Genomic DNA, 17,500 nt, shown 5'->3' with positions numbered 1-17,500 from the left:
AGCTGTCATACCGAGGTAACACCCCAGAAACCTGTCTCGTTTCCCTGCCGTTCGTGCAGTGTGACAAGAAGTTGTGGGACGAGTTGGTTGGGCGACTTGTTGACGGCTCGTTTGCGAACGTGTTTGGTTCATGTCGTTGTTGTGTTTCCGCAGTGTGACTCGGGCTTAACAAGAATACAGCTAGGGGCGACACTTTCCATTCCGCTTCAAACCTTCATGGCGGCCAGCGCTGTTCAAAAAACGTTGGCTCAGACCAGAAAGCGCGCGCGTCGAGACCGGCCGTGACCATACCAAGACGGCAGCGAAAAAAAAAGCCAGTCGATACACCTTGCCCAAAATGTGAAGAGAAAGGCCGGACAGGAGACGGGAGTCGAGTTTGGAAGGGAGGGGGGCTACCGCTGACAGCCTTAGAGTCCGACTAATAAAGAAACTTCGGGGAGCTTCCTTTGTCGTTAGTCACCCCTGCCCTTACTACGGCGTCGCGTACACGGGGGGAAGACGCCGTCAAAATGCGCGGCTGTCTACAGCCCCGACAAAGCAACAACTGCATGCACGCTTCCGCTGCGTGGGCGCTTGGCCAACACCCTCTAGAAATGGCTAGGCGCGGTTATCTCGGTACTGGGTGAGTGAAATGGGAGAGTAAAATGCGTTTTCGTCTGAGCTTTTCATTTCGAATTTTCAGAGTGGAATAACTTTCGCTTGCATGCTCCGATTTCAATAATTCTTTTTGCTCTGGTCTCTGGAACGCATGATGAATCTATTTAATAATATTAACTGGTACAGAGCAAATCATCGCGATGCCCCTTTAAAAGCTTAGCCTCATGCTTTTTTTTTCGGGCTTTACCATTAAAGTTTCCTGGAACAACCGCGAACGGAAACAGGTTTAGCCAATTGTTTCTGAAACACGTTCGTTCGCACTAACCACCCGAAATAAAACGCGTACCAGCTCTTCATTCCACTGCTCCTGCTTAGCTGTAGAGCGCAAGTCTTGTGGCAAATGTAATGGGGCCATTGTAACCTAATTGGATACGCAGAACGCAGCAATGCTGACCCCGTGTTAAAATAGATTTAGCACTATTACTTCCGACAATGAAAAGGGTTCAGTTCCTGATACGTGCATATGACAGAATCCATGACAGGTTGTTGTCTACGTCTCGTTACTTAGAAAATACATCCCTAACTAGCCCCGCAATGTGCTTAGCGAGGTTAGTCTATGTTTTTTGCGTTACACAATTCATATCATGCACTTGAACTACCGCTGGCAGGAACGCAACTCGGTGGCGGTAAAAATTTCGCTACTGAAAAATGAGAGATTACTCTCCGACTGCACATACAAATAAATCATGCATTATGATACCATTTATCTTAATTTATAGCCCTATCATCGAAAACTGCCGACAGCACTGACAAAGGTAACCAACAAAGCAATACGAGAAAAACAGTAAATGGTTGTTCACGCTTACCTGAAATATTGATGATTGCAGGTTCACAGAAACCTTGGTATTTCCCGCTCACTTGCACCCTGGATCCTTCCGATGGCTCATCATCCCATGCATGCTTGGCGCAGGTCATTTTAACGACGTCAAAAGTGTCTTCTTCCTCAAAACGCAGAAGTGTGGCGCTGTACCATGATTTCAAAGGGAAAACAAGTGGTTGCAACAACGGGTATAACCGGAAATTGCTCGCCTGGCACGAAAGTGCGTAGCACACTGCAGGGTCCGGCTTCTAGCTCTGTGCAACAGACGACAGTCAAGGGTGGCGCCACCAATGCCTTCCTTAGCAGATATCTGTGCATATCTGTGCATGTCAGATATCGCATCTGCGCACGGGCGCTCACGCGCGCGTCAGAAGCGGGGTCCGGTTTACAACAATGGGAGGACCGCGGGGGCTGTCGGGGACTCTTTTTCTTCATGGCTTGAAGCTCACCTCCCCTAAATTTTCTTGGAATCCTTGCAGCTCCCCAACCATCTCTTGTTCACGGCTTGACTTTTTTTTCAGTTGGCTCCCGAGGGAAAGCGAGCCAGCACCAGGAGCATGGACGTTCATGCCACTTTTCGACGCCCGTCGCGGTGCGTGCTGGGCGCGCAGGCGCTTCGCGTGTATGCCTTGGAAGTGTCCATCGAGATGGGGCTTTATATCGCGTGTATCTTTATCAAAATAAATATAACTAACGATACCCCTGCTGCGTCGTGTTTTCGGATCACTCTGTAGGACGTATTATGTAAACTGAACCGAATAAATATTTCGTCCTATCTACATAAACCAGAGAGGCTTGATTGAGGCCTGTTATATTCGAAGTGATTGTTAAAGCGAATTTCGAAAATCGCTAGCTCTCTGCTCCTTGTGCTGGACACTGCGCAATGAATTCGACCATACATCACGTCAGATACATCACAAAGATCCCAATCGCCTTTCCTAAAGATTGATACGTTGCGCAGCTTGACGTTTGCATTCGCTCGCAGATTTAGCATCGGCTTGTTCCGCAGATTCGGCACCCCATGTGTGAACGGTCTTCTCTTCTTGAATGCCTATACTAACTGCCCGTTGTGGCACATAATCACGTCATTTTACATGTTTGTTGCTTTAGGACAGGGTGGATTACGGGAACGTTTCAGCTGGTTATCAAAGGTAACGGCGCGCCTTCTCTATCAAATATGTAGCTAGTGAAATGGCAATTTCCGTTTTGGACAAATAGGTTTCAAGAGTTTTTTGCACACATAAATGATGTAGTGAAGGTGCGGTTTCACAATTTATATTAAGAAATGATTAGCGGTACACCACAGCGGTTTCTGTATACAAGTTATTCGGCCAAGCGGCCGTATAGTGTGGTGGAATTATCACCGTTAATTTCCTAACAAACCTCTTAAAATTCTAATTACTTGTTGAGGCTTAAGTGCTTGTTTTTGTGAAAACACAGGCAGTCATTGTGTTAGGGCGTTATTTTTGCCTGAATTTTTCAAAAAACGACGGCGTTCTGAGGTATCTTCAATGTCCGGTTAAATCGACGTGATTACGACCTGACTAGAGTGACCAAGGGCGCCAAACTTTTCCCTGGTGTGATGACCAGGTGCATCTCGTGATGTTTCTTCGATTTCTTTTGCCTAGAATGAAACAAAACACTTTTCAGCTTCATCTAGGGCTCATCGTCATGAACACACAAAAATCAGCCAGCAACAAATGCCTTCTACCAGGGAACAGCAGTTAGCATACTTCATTGGAAAAATTAGATCGCTGGTATATACTGTTTTGCATGCATAATTGCACGGATTGGGTCGGAATTTTTTTTTGAGAGGGGGGGGGGGGATTTGTGCGCGCTGTACTCCATTGCAGCACACAACAACATGTTGTAGTTCTTTAAGGAGAAGCAGAAGGCTGCAACGGCTATAAGAACCGAATTGCCTGATCTGAGCGTCGCTTTTCACTCCAAAGTTGAAGACGGGGATCGTCATCATCGTCATCCGTGATCAATTTTACAAGACAAAGAACCCTCCCATCGACCACCGATTAGCTGCTGTTGAATTCAGTCGGGCAGGGTCAGGCTACCCATGTTTTTTGTCACATCTGCTCATCAGACATTCCATAAGCTTTGACTGTGACTCGCTGCCCTTGGAGTCCACTCTGCCACTCTGAACGCCGACCTTTGTTCGGCTCGTTACTTGACCACCCTAAGCTCATTTTACCGCATTTTGTTAGTGCTAAGATATGGATGACACCAGTTTGTTCAGTAATACTCTAATCGCTCCCCTTGACGTTATCGCTAGTATTTTCCTTGCCATGCCCAATGCGTGCTACACGGCTGCTTGAAATCCCGTCGAACCGATCGCCACTCGAGTCGACAGAGCTTTGCGGAAAATGAGAAAAAGATATCTTAGCGGAAAGTTGAGCACTCAGAGGCTCTTCGGCGTCCGGCCGACATTCGACGGTTTCAAATGCTTACGAAATGCGAACAGAGACCGCGCCTGTCTTTGGCGGTGGCCGTTATCTTGCCTCAGAGCCGCGTCCCGCAACTGCTTCGGCCCTCTTGATTTCGACATCTGCTGCTGACTTGTTTCTTCTCCTCTTTGTTTAGCACACTGCTTGCGTTGTCGCAATTTAGTGCTTCAAGTTAATGACTCGTCATTCAGCATTTACAGCGTGCGCGTGAAATTTCAGCGGGAATACACAAATGTCGACTGCACTGCAGTACCACCGTTGTCTGCATACCTGTTATCGTTTGTATATGGCATAAAAAGCAAGCTATGTTGAATATTCTCTTTCTGATGCGCGGATTGTAACTATGCTTGTTTACACAGCATGATCACTGCAAGAAGACCGGATGATTGGGACGAAACACTTGATAGCCGGAGAACTGACGCTTCCCGGTCGTGGTAGATCCGCTTTCTTCCATACCACAAATACTCGGTGCTGAACTGCTTTATCCAGAAGCATGTTCGACGATTGATCGCATCAATGAAAATGATCTGATTTGTTATCCACGAGCGGCGCCAGTGGTCGACTGTTGACAGCTCCCTAAAGCACTGCTCGGCATGCCGGGTGACACCGGCGCTTCCCGCTCGTTCTATTTGTCCTGCGATATCAGCAATCCTCCGCTAAGGGTTGCAGTTTCCAAAACTTCACTTATGATCATTTGCATTCGCCAAAACTTGTGTATTAGCTCTCCACAAAAGCCGAGACCACATACGCGAACAATGCGGACTAGCGCTTATTCGTCGAAAACAAGGGTCTCATCGAAGCAGCTCATGACGGCGCTGGAGAGCTCGGAAAGCGCCGTGATATGGTCTGGTTGCGTGCACAATGGACTTCTATTCAAGAGACAAAAGCTATCTTTCTATGATTTAGTATTTTTTTGCGGAAATATGGGGAGTCATCATACTAAGAAGCAAACAGAATGAGCGGGAGCGTCAGGTTCATTATAACTAGGATCGACTATACAATCCAGCCGGAATGAAACGCGAACACGCATATCGCCTTCTTTTACTTCATTGCAGAGAAGTATTCACTTGGAGCCAGTTAATAAATATGTACTTAGGTAGATCCTTCACCCAGACACAGGAATCAGCCTAGTTCTGCACAACAGCTGAAAGTATACAGTCAAAATATTTTGTTTTGTTCACATGGGCTGTTCGCTTGCCTTGCTGTAGACGGAACAAAATGGGCTGTTAACATCTGACCAGTAAATAATTTACATAGCATTTTTTTTCTCATATGGTGTTTCGAATGGGGTTTTAATAGCCGAACGATGGCTGTGGTGTCCAAGTTAAGTATAGGCTCCATGCGCTGCAGTTTGGCGAGCACGAGTGACGTCATCTGGGTAACAGGGAAGGGGGAGGGCGGGGAGGTGGACGTCGCTCTCTCGCTCAGTTTGCAGTCAGCTAGGAGAGCTCCAAGATATTCCCTCCGAAAGCGAAAACAAACTTCGCTAATTATGGGTGGCTCGACCTACTGCTGTGTTTATATATCGAAGATAAAATTACATCTCTTTCCATGGAGATCATGCATGCTTGCGCATGCACATGAGGGTCCACTGGAACAGAGTGTATTTTGGAACGAAATTCATGAGTGCAAACTGGGAGCGGATTTACATAGTCTAGGGTGTTTTCAATGTGCCATCACTGGTAGGAGTCCTAGGAGTTGCTTTGTTTCTTTGTGTAAAGAGAAGTAATGCGCTGAGTAATAGGCAGTGGTTTTGGGGGGCGTTCTTGCAGCGCGCATCTGTAGTTTCAGACTACGGTTTTTTATACATCTGTGTGGTTCAGCGGGTTAGGGCGGTTTTTTTTACGTGCATGCGTGCGCGTTGTGGGTACGATGTCGTTTTTCTGAGCGTGCTTATGTAGGTTTTCACGATGTTTCGCTTACAAGTTTTTCTGTATGGATTTGTATCACGTTGCATAGAGCGGTTTAAAATTTTTATATTGATATTGGTGAATTCCCGCCATCTAAAACCCTTTTTTTGATCAATAGAAAGAAAACTAGAAAGGGCATTACATTTTGTGAAGTAATTTATTGCATTTCACATCGCTAAACCCTTCCTGAAGTTTATCATCACAATGCTATACATCACGTCAAAATTCCTTTGCTGTCCCTAATTAAATGAATGCCCTGAGGAAATACCTAACACAAAAGTCCTGTAACATACTCAGCAAGAAATGCTTAGTCTTTTTGTTTACTTACACCTATGCTTCTCTGAGCGGAATACATGTACATAAAGCAAACTAGTGTTCATCCTGAGACATGCAGTATATAGCACTACCATTCTCTTTGTGTAGTAACGATGCGTTTTTCGCAATTCCAGCCGACCATGTTATGTATGCGGATGTTAGGTATGCGGCTGATTTCATTATGTGAGTCAGTTAGACACCTGTTCTTCAAACTGTAAGGGCTCTTAAAGGAGTATGGACACGTAAGTTTTGGGTGCGTGTTTTCTGCTTTGTAATGATGCGTGAGGCATTATTATACATGGAGTACCACGTGGTGTTCCTAGAACTGCTAAATAATTTCTTATCGATTTTTGACTTGCTGTTTAAACTTCAATAACTTCACTATGAGTGGGACGTCAATGAGTGAGGCATGAAAAACTGCGATATAATAGCTGCGTCCTCGTTTTAATTCACTACAATGCTGGAGCCAGTCAGCCAGCTTCACTATCCGGATTTGTAACGAATGTAAAACAGCGATTATATTGCACTTTTTTCATGCCTGCTGGTCATTTCCGAAATTCTGTGCGGGCACGTCGCCGGCAAAGCGCATGTAGCCAGCAACGCCTCGACTGGTACCCGTGCTGCTCGCGCTGCTGACACTCTTTCTTTCATTGTGAGCACGTGCCGTCTGGCTCGTGGGTGCACAAAAGAGGGGTTGCCACTCGTTGTGAGGGTTGTGAGTCATGACTGGAATGCCGCGACGTTGAGAGAGTGGAGAAACGTATTGTTGAGTCGTTTGCTGCCACAATATTTCTCACAACATCAACGGCCAAGAGCAGCCAGTGTAACTCTATAGATTTCCTGGACATATGTCCCACATTCCTGAAAAAAAAATTCAATACTCGAAATTTGTAATCTACTGCCGAGGAAATTTTGGAGGTAATGGTGAATCTTTTCGATGTGTAGCAAAATCTTGCAGAACTTTTCCATCGCTCGCATCGAGCGATAACAAAAACATTAATAGCAAGACAGAAAAAAACAAAAACAATGCAAGCATGTCGACGGGAGGTTGGTATAGTGAAATCTTCCAGTGTATAAAAAAAAATGCGTTCATACACTTTTTCCCATTCAAAAATGGTTTTCCTCGGAATTGTTGTCTGTGAAATGATTGAGAACGAGAGACGGCAAGCCTGGATAACTTCTGTGCGCAAGCTGAAGTAGGCGGTTTTCTCTTGCTAAATTGGTTTGGTATGTTGCGCGTGTGTATTATTTGTGGCGAATTTTCATTGTAATTCACTAAGCATGCAGTGTTTAGTCGCACAGCTCGCGCTAAGGAAACAATTTTTTTTTTTCCAGTAAAGACCTCCGCCGGTCAGGTAACTCAAACAAATATTTTGGAGGCTGACATCAACAGCTGCGTTAGGCAGACGCGTGTGAGGCAATGTCAGTGATCGCCTCATTGTTCCTTTGTGTGACGCCCGGCTCAATTTCCGAAGTTATTTTGCTAGATGTAAAAAATGTCTCAAAGTAAAAGTAGTAAAGATATTAGCTTGCACATGAGCGAGCGTTTGAATATGAGAGATGGCTCTGCAAATAAATTGTTTTGGGAATGCACGTGCGCTGCAATCGGCATTACATTAAATGTACCAACCACTGCGTAGTGATTGACCAAACTAGAGCATTTTTTCTGCTAGTCGTAAGCCAGCATCTGGTAAACGCATTTCGCGCGTGTTTTGTTTTTGTTTTCAGCCTCGCCTATCTTTATTTGACGTCCAAATAAACACATACTCGTTATTATTCAGCGAAAAACGTAATGAAATTCCAACTATTTGGCAAAGAAAGTTGCGTACATCGAATTGCTCAGCTACCCAACAAAATTAAGTATTTTGCGAAAATTTCCCTGCCATAAAAAAAAAGGTATTAAGCTCGAATTCCGCGTCTTAAATAAACTTGCCATTTACTTGCGACACACATTTCGCCGCAACGGTAACGACGGTTTCGTCAACAATCTGCTCCACGAAGTGGACCTGATGCACTGTCAGTTCTCTTTTTTTTTTCAAGTCGGCGCAGAAAAAAAAATCGCTGACCACTCTTTCTTGAAACCTACACCTGAGAGGGTACTGTCGCGATAGAAGGAAATGCGAACAGCGCGCCGCCTAATTCGAACATAAGTACGCTACAGACATGAATTCCAGTTTCGCAGTGCGTAGGCAACATGCTGTTCACATTATTTTCTATCGCCCTTGTACATTTTCCTAGTCCTCTTAATTTCGTCAGCGTTCGAGCACGAAGGAAAAAGCAAGCGTCAGCGCAAACAGATTTCCAGGCAGTCCAACACGTGTAAAGCATGTGCGGAACTGGTCTTTTTTGAAGAGAAAGGGCTCAATGGGAGGGGTGACAGGTCTGCCCGGTCAATTGTGGGGAGTCGCGGGAGACGCTGCTTTTCACTCGCGCTTGTAGCGCCCCTCTGCCAAGCTCTGGTTCCCTCGGCGTGCCTTCCGGAGCGAAAGAAAGAGAGAAAGTGACACGGAGCTGGACTAGCCACCCGCCAGCTATCTTCTAACTGAGCACTGCCGAAGGCGGCAATGTGTCGCTTTTCTGCTGTTCTGAGGGGGGGGGGGGGGGGTTTCTCGAGGGTCCGCTTTTTCACCGCCTCAGCAGCGCCATCTCTCGCTCAGTAGGGTAAGGAACATTTTGCCGTGAATGGTGGCTGACCGTGGACACAGCGGCGACTCATTTATTACGCAAATAAAGTATGTCTTGCTTCCCCGTGACTGCCGGTCTCAGAACTGGCATCTGAATATCGGCCGGCAGGGGAGGGTGTATTATGAAGGGAAGAAAAAGTTGAAGTGAAAAGAAACAGACCAACGCGCATAGTATCAAAAACTATTTGCAGAAGATTTTTTACAAACTGTTCAGCTGTGGCACAACAGTCGGAGTAAAATGGCGAACTTGGTCAGTACACCACGGAGACTCGGCGACGCGGAACAGGTGATGGGTAAAAGATTTGCGTGCAGCTGTGGAGTTTTTCTCGTCTGCATTGTAAACGTTTTGCTGGCAACTCTAGATAGATGAATTTCCAAACATTTTGTATTTTTTCTCTGACAATTATACTAGAGCGTTTTAATCTTCATCCCTGTGCCGCAAGCAGCGATGTGTTATTTAGGCTCCTGGACAAGAAATGCCTGTATGCTGCAGCGGTTTTGCAAACGTTTATTGTCTGGCATTACCGCAAACAATGCAGGTTTCCCCTTCCTTAAGAACGACATAGATTTGGGGAACAGCGCCCAAAGAAGGAACGTACACCGTACCACCGGCTTGATGGTTTGAGTATTCATCACGTTTGCGAAGGGGCCGAGTTCGATCCCCAAGCGCTTGTTGTACGTTCGGGACTCTATAATCTATCAATGTTCCTAGAAACTATGATTTCGATCGCAACCAACTCGCTGGACTTGTAATCCACTTATTTAGACCCAGTCAGGAAGGTTCAGTTCGTCAGGAAGGTTCGAAGTCCACCGAAGATAGAAAGCGCATATATGCATGTATTAGTGCATTTAAATCATAGCAAAGTTTAATGTGATTTATAGCACTGTACTTTAATTCACATTAATTAAACACCGCTACGTAATAGCAGTCTAATTTGATTCAAGCCGCAATCATAAAAAGCTTAGTATCTTGTTGTGCAGTGTGTTTCACCATCTTAATTAACCAATAATATCATGTTTGACATAAAGTTAATTATTTAAGTTCGGAAGTATATGGCACAAGAATCCCATATATGAGGTCGGATATGTTCCATATATGCGAGATTGTTTCCATATAAGGATTTGAAGGTCCCCATATAGAGAAAGAGCATCTATATAAGGACGCAAATACGACTATATATAGCAGTATATGGCACTATATAAGGTACCTTATGGCCGTATCTGCCCGTATTTGTGGTCTTATACACCCATATATAGCCGTATATTGCGGCATATCAGGTTCCCCATGGTCATATCTGGCCGTATATACGACCATATATGGACCTATTTAACTGTATATGATCCCATATATGAGTATATACAGCCATATATAAAATATATCTGGCCCATATCTGCCATTTTCGTAAGGGGGACCACCTTGCCCTCTGTTGGTTCCTTCGTTAGAAGATCCGTTCGGCCGCCAGGCTCGATGGGCTCTCCTACAAGATTATAACATACGCGTCGTCTACCGGTCGGGCCGCAAACATAAGGATGCTGATGCATTATCCCGCTCTACGCTAAAGGCAGAGATCGCCAGCCTTTCCACCCGGAAATCCGCAGACCTTTGCTCACCGCCTGCGACATGCTATCCCAGCAGAGTAAAGATGAATGTATTGTCTCCCTCTTCCCCTTCCTCTCCGACTCATCGATGGTTCCAGCGTCCCGCGCCCTTCGTCACCAAGCTTCACATAGTGCAATTCGTTATAGTCCGCTTTATCGGCGTAACTATATTTCTGTAGGACGGAAATGGCTCCTCGTCATTCCCCAACATATACGGTCCCATATCTACACCTGTTCAGATTTTAACCCGCAATGTTGCACGCCGGAGTATTAGAGACGTGGGCTCGTATCCGTCTCCTTTGCTACTAGCGCAGCTTGTATAACTTATTCCTGAAGTACGCCCGTTTCTGGCCGGTCTGCCAAGGCCATTAGCAAGTGCCTCATCACGCTGCTACCAGGTTGCAGCCACTCCATTGTCCACCTCACCCTTTCGACCGTGTTGGCGTCAATTTTTCCAGCAATGGTACCATCGTCATTTTCAAGCTTGCCATCGTCATTTTCAATGACGATGGTAACTTGACACGGCTTCCCCACCCTGTTCTGTCGTCTGGCTGTGGATGCCCTCCAGTGCTCCTGGTCTCTCCAGAAATATTCTTTGTATATACCATGGCCACTACCGCCATGGCCTCTCACACTGTCTGCCGATCTTCGCCGGCGTGGCCGCGAGACTGTACAGGCGCGGCCATAAGTAAACGGAGCACGCTATTGCGTTCGAAGTGCAATCACGCTTTCTCCATGGGAAATGAAGAAGCGTTGTCTGTCTACAAGAAAGCCCACCAACCTCGGCTACCAGCATGCGCGTACCACTGCTGGAAATTTCAATTAGGTGACGCGTGAAAAATATTCGAAGACAGTTGGGTGCTCCGTTTACTTCAGTCCGTGCCTGTACGTGTCCAACGCCTCAAGTCGTATTACGACACTGTTGAGTTGTAGCAACCATGAGTCGCCAGGATGTCTCCTTTACTCTTCGGGGTCATTTCGAAGGTGAAGAAGGGCGCTAGCCCAGCTGCACTGCCATCGCTCACATCAAGAGCCTGCTGACTCCGACAGACAAGGAATTCTGTTGCGCCGCCGTGTTTTCACCGCCGCCTAAGCACTGACCTAAGCCCCTGTTGTAAAGCAAACGCTTCTGGAGGTGTAATTCGCTGTCTGTTAGCACCCCTTGCAGATCAACGGATTTTTTAAAGTGAGAAATCTTGGTTTATACAGCTACAGTCCCAGCTCACAAAATACCCCAATTCTATGCTTACCATGACCAGAAGTAAAAATTTGTGAATAATATTGGATGAAAGAAAATTGCATTTACCAGTAATCTCTTTACTCTCGTCAAGCGACACACACACCATTATATACCTCAAAAATTAGTTATTTCTTCGCTACTTACCAATCCAGTATTCTTTGGCCGGATCGCCAAAACCTGTCGCGTACTCGGCCCAGTTCCTGTAGAAGTAGTACACGTTGTTACCGTACTGTCCTCTCTTCTGGATGACCTGAAAGTTCAGAGAACGGACTTTACTACCTGGGTACAAACAAATGTTGCACCCCTCCTCCCTATTATATTCTGGGATGTCATGCATAGCAGCGTGTCAGTTCACCTCTAAACGACACAGTGCGGTGGAACTTAACCCCAGTGTACCTTATGCTAGCCACAACAAGTTCGTGCCCGCTTTGTAGCTTTTTCTTAGTCGCAAAGTTATCTTTTATTACTGCGGCGCGCGCATTATGAGGTGTACACCACAGGTTCACCGCAATGTGCAGTCGCTCCGGATGAATCTGCCCGAACCTCGTAGCGCTCTGTGTTTTGGGTGCAGACCATGAGGGAAGTGCTGGTATCCTGATTTGACCCACTTCTGACACAGAAGTCGCCTCCTTAGTGGTAGCAGTTTCCAACGACTTATCTCCTCTGTGTGACGATAATCAGGCTCACAACAAAGTACGCGCACCCCCGAAAAGTAAGAATACACTCATTCCTCGTCAGCGTGTCGCCGAAACTACACCCTATCTTGAAATACATATGGTGAACCAAGGATCACTTCTGCGTAGGATTGGTATGGTCTCGCGTTCAGAGCTTGTGCCGTGATGGGCATGCACGCATAAATCCCTAGAGTTTTTCGATGTTAGGAGGACGTCACTAACCGCGTGACATTGTCTGAGACGCATTTCCTTCGGCCGAGACCATGGGCATTTCATGATACATTCAATCCAGCTTCGTCTAGCGCGACTAACATATCTACAACATGAACGTACAGATTCCCAAATCTGCAACTATATTGCGCAAGCAGCGACTTTTCTGCGCTTCAGCTTCGTATCATGGAGCCGGTTTGCAAATAAACTGAGGCTTACAGCATGCTCCAACATCCCGCACTGCTGACACATACTCCGCTAGACCACTGATGCTTAAGGACGTAACTCCATATTAGAGCAATTCAGACGAACTGGCAGCGTGAAGCGGCATATGGATGTGCTCGTAATTAAGTTCCGATAATGTAAGTTCTACCAACCAGCAAAGGAAATGAAATTTAATGATAGACAAAACACGTCCAATCCAGAGATAAGCCAAGGAGCTTGGGGGCTTAATTTCATACTTCCTAATGTAAACGCTTTTCATCTCTGAAAGTGCAGCAATGAGCACTGTCCGTGGTCTCAAATTCTGAACTTATTTTGTAGGTAGCCTGGCCCGAAATTCCATGGGCTTCGTGTCAGGTCAATTATGGCGGTTCAACACACCTAACTTTTCGCAGAACGAGAGATAACAGCTCAGAGGGCGAGCTTACCACAGGTTTTAATGGAGGAAACGGTTATTCTTTTATACATAAAAGGCTAGGTGAGCACGGTAACAACTGTAACGCCATCACGCATTCAGGAAAGCTGGCGACGCAGTCATCGCTGCAAAAAATGCAAGCCTATGTTCGAAAGAACCACAAACATTTCATCTTCCAATAACGAAACAGAAAGAGAGATTGCAGAAGTTTTTGAAATGAAATCCACCGGTTCCGAAAGCTGTATCAGCAATGTGTCGTTGTTGTACGAGAAAAGTTGGCCTGCTTCGGCCATCGGGATGACTGTGTTTGTAGTGTGGATCTGCTTACTATTTCTGGTATCAATATGTTCACTCGTTTCTTTGAGTGCTACTGATGACGCTCATGTCTTTTGTATGAAAGAATAACCGATTCCTCTTTTAAAATCTGTTGTAAATTTCAGGTTTAGGTTTTTGGGGGTTTAACGCACCAAAGCGACTCAGGGTATGAGGGACGCCGCAGTGAAGGGCTCCGGAAATTTTGGACCACCTGGGGTTCTTTAACCGGGACTGACATGGAAAAGTACACGGACCCTTAGAATTTCGCCTCCAACGAAATTCCACCGCCGCGGCCGGGATTGAACCTGCGTTTTTCGGGTCAGCATCCGAGCACCGTAAGCACTGAGCCACCACGGCCGGCACCAGTTGTAAGTTTGCCCTCTGTGTTGTGTCTTCATCTCGTTCTTTTAAAGGTTAAGCGTGTTGAGCCACCATGAACAACTTACTAGGCACAATTCTCGCTATTTTAGCTCGAATTTGTTAAGCTACTCTGCAGGCGGTGCTCATGGAATCTGAATGAGAAATATATTTCAACATTGCATGGTATATTTGCAATGCTGCGGGTGCAGGCAAAAATTCTTCTGGAGGCTTGTCGACACCTACACTCAACTGAGAAACGCTTGAAAGAGACAGTAATGATCATCCCATTATCAGGAAAGAACAAAAAACATTGAGCAATGTCGGCAAAAATGGATGAAAATTGATTACTTATACAATCTGCTTTGACAATAAGGAAGTACACTCCCTCTTATGAGCAGTTTATAAGCAGTATTTTGAAATTTGTCGTCCGTAATTTCTTCAGATGCCAACTACAAGTCAGTGGTAAGTGCTACGCGTGTTGTACACATTGCATTTCGGAAATCCAGTTATTGCATCAGAATTTTTTCACCCTAAAAGTATCGTCAATCTGCAACACCCCAGACATTTGCTGAAATGATCTAGATAGAGTATGCTGCCAGGAATCCCGTTCTGAAACAATTACTCTGAAATAACAGGCGTACTTGTACGCCTTCGAGCTAAAAAAAAATATTTCCATGCATAACTTTTCACCTTTGCAAACACAGTGAAGTAGACCATCCAATTTTAACTGCTCAATAACTTTCTTTTCTTGTGTCTTAACTGTCTGCAACGAGATTTTTTCGCATTTCTCGAAAGTTGCCGAAATCGATTCTGAGGACTGTTTAAAAGCAAGTAATCTGTCAATAAAAACCTAGTTGTTAGTTAGCGCTCTTTGCTGTCTAGTTCGTTCCTTCCTTTCATGTGTTTCTCCGTTAAAAATGAAGTCCAGTTGTGCACATCGTTCGTAATATTAATTAGGCCAGGACCTTAATATATGTCATTTCTTCACATGCCATTGCGGTAGCAAGTATGGAAATGCATAATTTGGAACAGCTATCAAAAATGCCTCCTTGTATACCTTAAGAGGTTATGCTTCCATAGTGCGCTAATAGTGTTCATGGTGATGGTGACGAGTGTTGATAACTGCCCTTTTAGGGATGCTAAAAATTGTCTACGTCTGGAAGTATTTATTAACGATCAATGCTTTTTACGTCTTCTCAAGATTACTGGAGTAGGACCTATCTATAAATTTTAATCTCTCGGTTGGTTGCTACAACGTTGATCTGTGGAACATAAAATACTAGCAAAACCACTCGCCTACTCTCGCAGCCAGTTCTTCTGAAGAGCGCTAATATGGGGCGACGACCTTAAAAGGAACAAGCTAGGGTCCAGTTGTACGCGAATTTTGGATATGCGCTTAGCCTCACCCTTTTGCCAACTTGCTTCCGTCACATGGTACCGGCTCGCAGAACAGTCACGGTCCGCACAAGCAAATATAGCTTTCCAGGATATAGCTTTCCAGGGTATTTTATTCCAGGGTATATCTTTCCAGGGTATAGCTTTCCAGGGTATTTTATTCCAGGGTATAGCTTTCCAGGGTAAGCTAGTATAGCTGAGTATAGCTTTCCTTTGTAGCCGTATGGCTGCGCTCGGGTGGATGTCAGTGAGTATACTCCCTTATCACAAATCTACTCCACTTTGGGGATTCCCCTAAACATTTGACCAAGCTAGTTAAATATTTAAGTACCCGTCCTCTACGCACTGAGAGCCCTTGCGTCACCACCTACTTCTTACAAGGCTTGATGAATCGACTTAGAAGCATGGTATAGATATACCCGAAGCGAAACATACAGGTCTACAGAGCAGACTTTAGTCCCTCATTGTCACTGCATGCTTGCGGCCCTAGTGAAATTCTCGTTGATTGGTAAAGATTTGGTCCCTGATTCAAGGAAGGGAGCAGCTATGTGGCAGGCTTTCATTGTAAAAACCTTGACATGTAATGGGCCTCATGCTGCTCTGAAGAATTCATTCTCATGTGTGGACGCCATTTTAAGAGAACAGAGGAACCGAGAGCTAGAAAGGCTCGTCTTTGAACGATGTCAGTATTCTTTAAAAAGCCTCCGAAGGGACGTGTCAACTGGGAGAACAATGCAAATGCCTTCTCAGTATCGGAAATACATATTGCACCAATTTACCGTGGTTTCTGCTATCCTCCTCACCCCATTAATAAAAAAGGCGCATCCCATGGATCTTTCTCGAACATGCACGGCTCCAATATATACGGCACTCAAATTTTCGAAGCTTGCCACTACTCCTGCAAGAAAGGCTCTCTTTCTGGTGGCCCTCTCACTGAATAGTAATGCCAAAATATCGGCAAACGATTTTTTCTCTCGTACCCCGTCGACGGCGTAAACTTATGCACAGCATCCTGGTTACTAGTTCTGGCACCTTGTAATGTAGGTTGCATCTTAAGGTGTCATACTACTCAGCCTTTCTGGCGCCTCAAAAATTGACGACTATTTCGCATGCTTCACGCGGGGTGCCATTAAGCTTATTCACCGATGCTCGGAAGCAAAATAAGTCACAGCTGTGCTGCATGAAAGCCTTCACTATGTTTTATACAATGGTTACTTCGCCGAAGTGTTTCCGGGAATACCACATTAGGCACGTTAGATGTAACCCTTTGCCATCACCATCGTATAGGTACAATCACAAGCAGGCAGAATATTTACTCAATGGCAATTAGGCCTTCACTATGCAGATAAAGCACTTAAAAGAACGTTCTGTGTTGGCGTTAGTGATTGCGGCAGGGTCGTTGAATGGACAGCCAACTCAATGATCTGACCATTTGGCTATTTTCTTTTTGTCTAGCGCTGTTGCCCACATACCCATTCCTGGACCTTAATGTGGCCGTTTCTTCAAAAATATAATGTTTGACTTAATTAAAAAGAGCGCAAGGGCAGTTTTCCACTATAGGACTAACAGGGCTGAAACAAGCCTTACGACAACATTGCGAACAAGTTCTGTCTCGAAATTCAGACTCCAAATTTGTTTTAAAAAGCGAGATAATCTTGACATTTTTGTGCTCTTAGGGGCTTCTATTTTTCAACAAAATGTCGTTATCGACAGTTTATTTTTTCTGACAGGACAAGGCATCTAAATACCTGACCACACACGGAAACACATTTTTCGTCTAGGTGCGGTTCCTGAACAATTATTTACTAAAAATGCGCACACTAAGGCTCTTGCTTCCACTGGCAGGATTATATTTGCGGAGAAAATACATTTATTCAAAAGAAGGCCTTTACAAATATACTACATTTGTTAACTGATGCAATTATTTTTTCATCTGCATCCAAGTTTTCAAGAATCCAGAAGCGACCCAGAAGCGACTACTTGCAAACTTAATTATAAGTGCCGTTTCTCAGCAAAAATAAAAACTGTTTAGCGCCGGGACAACTTTCTGAAACTATACACGCACTCTCACTTCCAGGTTGAGAAATAACACTGCAATGCCATCGCGAGCCACGGGGTATAACACACGAAGAGTCTTTTTTATGTAAAATGACGAACGAAACCTCGGACTTTGTTCCCGGCTTCGTATATATCGAGAACCGCCGGCGCCCATCCCCGCCAGTCGTTTC

At 45.2% G+C, this 17,500-nt stretch overlaps 1 protein-coding gene across 1 annotated transcript in view; it reads right to left on the bottom strand.

The window, feature by feature from the left end:
- The window catches only part of LOC149363032 (techylectin-5A-like), a 51,386-nt gene that overhangs the window by 13,589 nt on the left and 20,297 nt on the right, over positions 1–17,500 (bottom strand). The window contains exon 4 of the mRNA XM_089568421.1: positions 11,826–11,931. Within this exon, the coding sequence (XP_089424547.1) occupies positions 11,826–11,931 (106 nt within the window). The remainder of the gene's footprint in view (positions 1–11,825; positions 11,932–17,500) is intronic.

Source organism: Amblyomma mixtum, chromosome 2 (assembly GCF_055824585.1).
Source record: "Amblyomma mixtum isolate Tamu chromosome 2, ASM5582458v1, whole genome shotgun sequence".
Taxonomy (NCBI): Eukaryota; Metazoa; Arthropoda; class Arachnida; order Ixodida; family Ixodidae; genus Amblyomma; species Amblyomma mixtum.
Note: the sequence above shows the minus strand (reverse complement) of the source record. Positions and strands in the feature narration are given on the sequence as shown.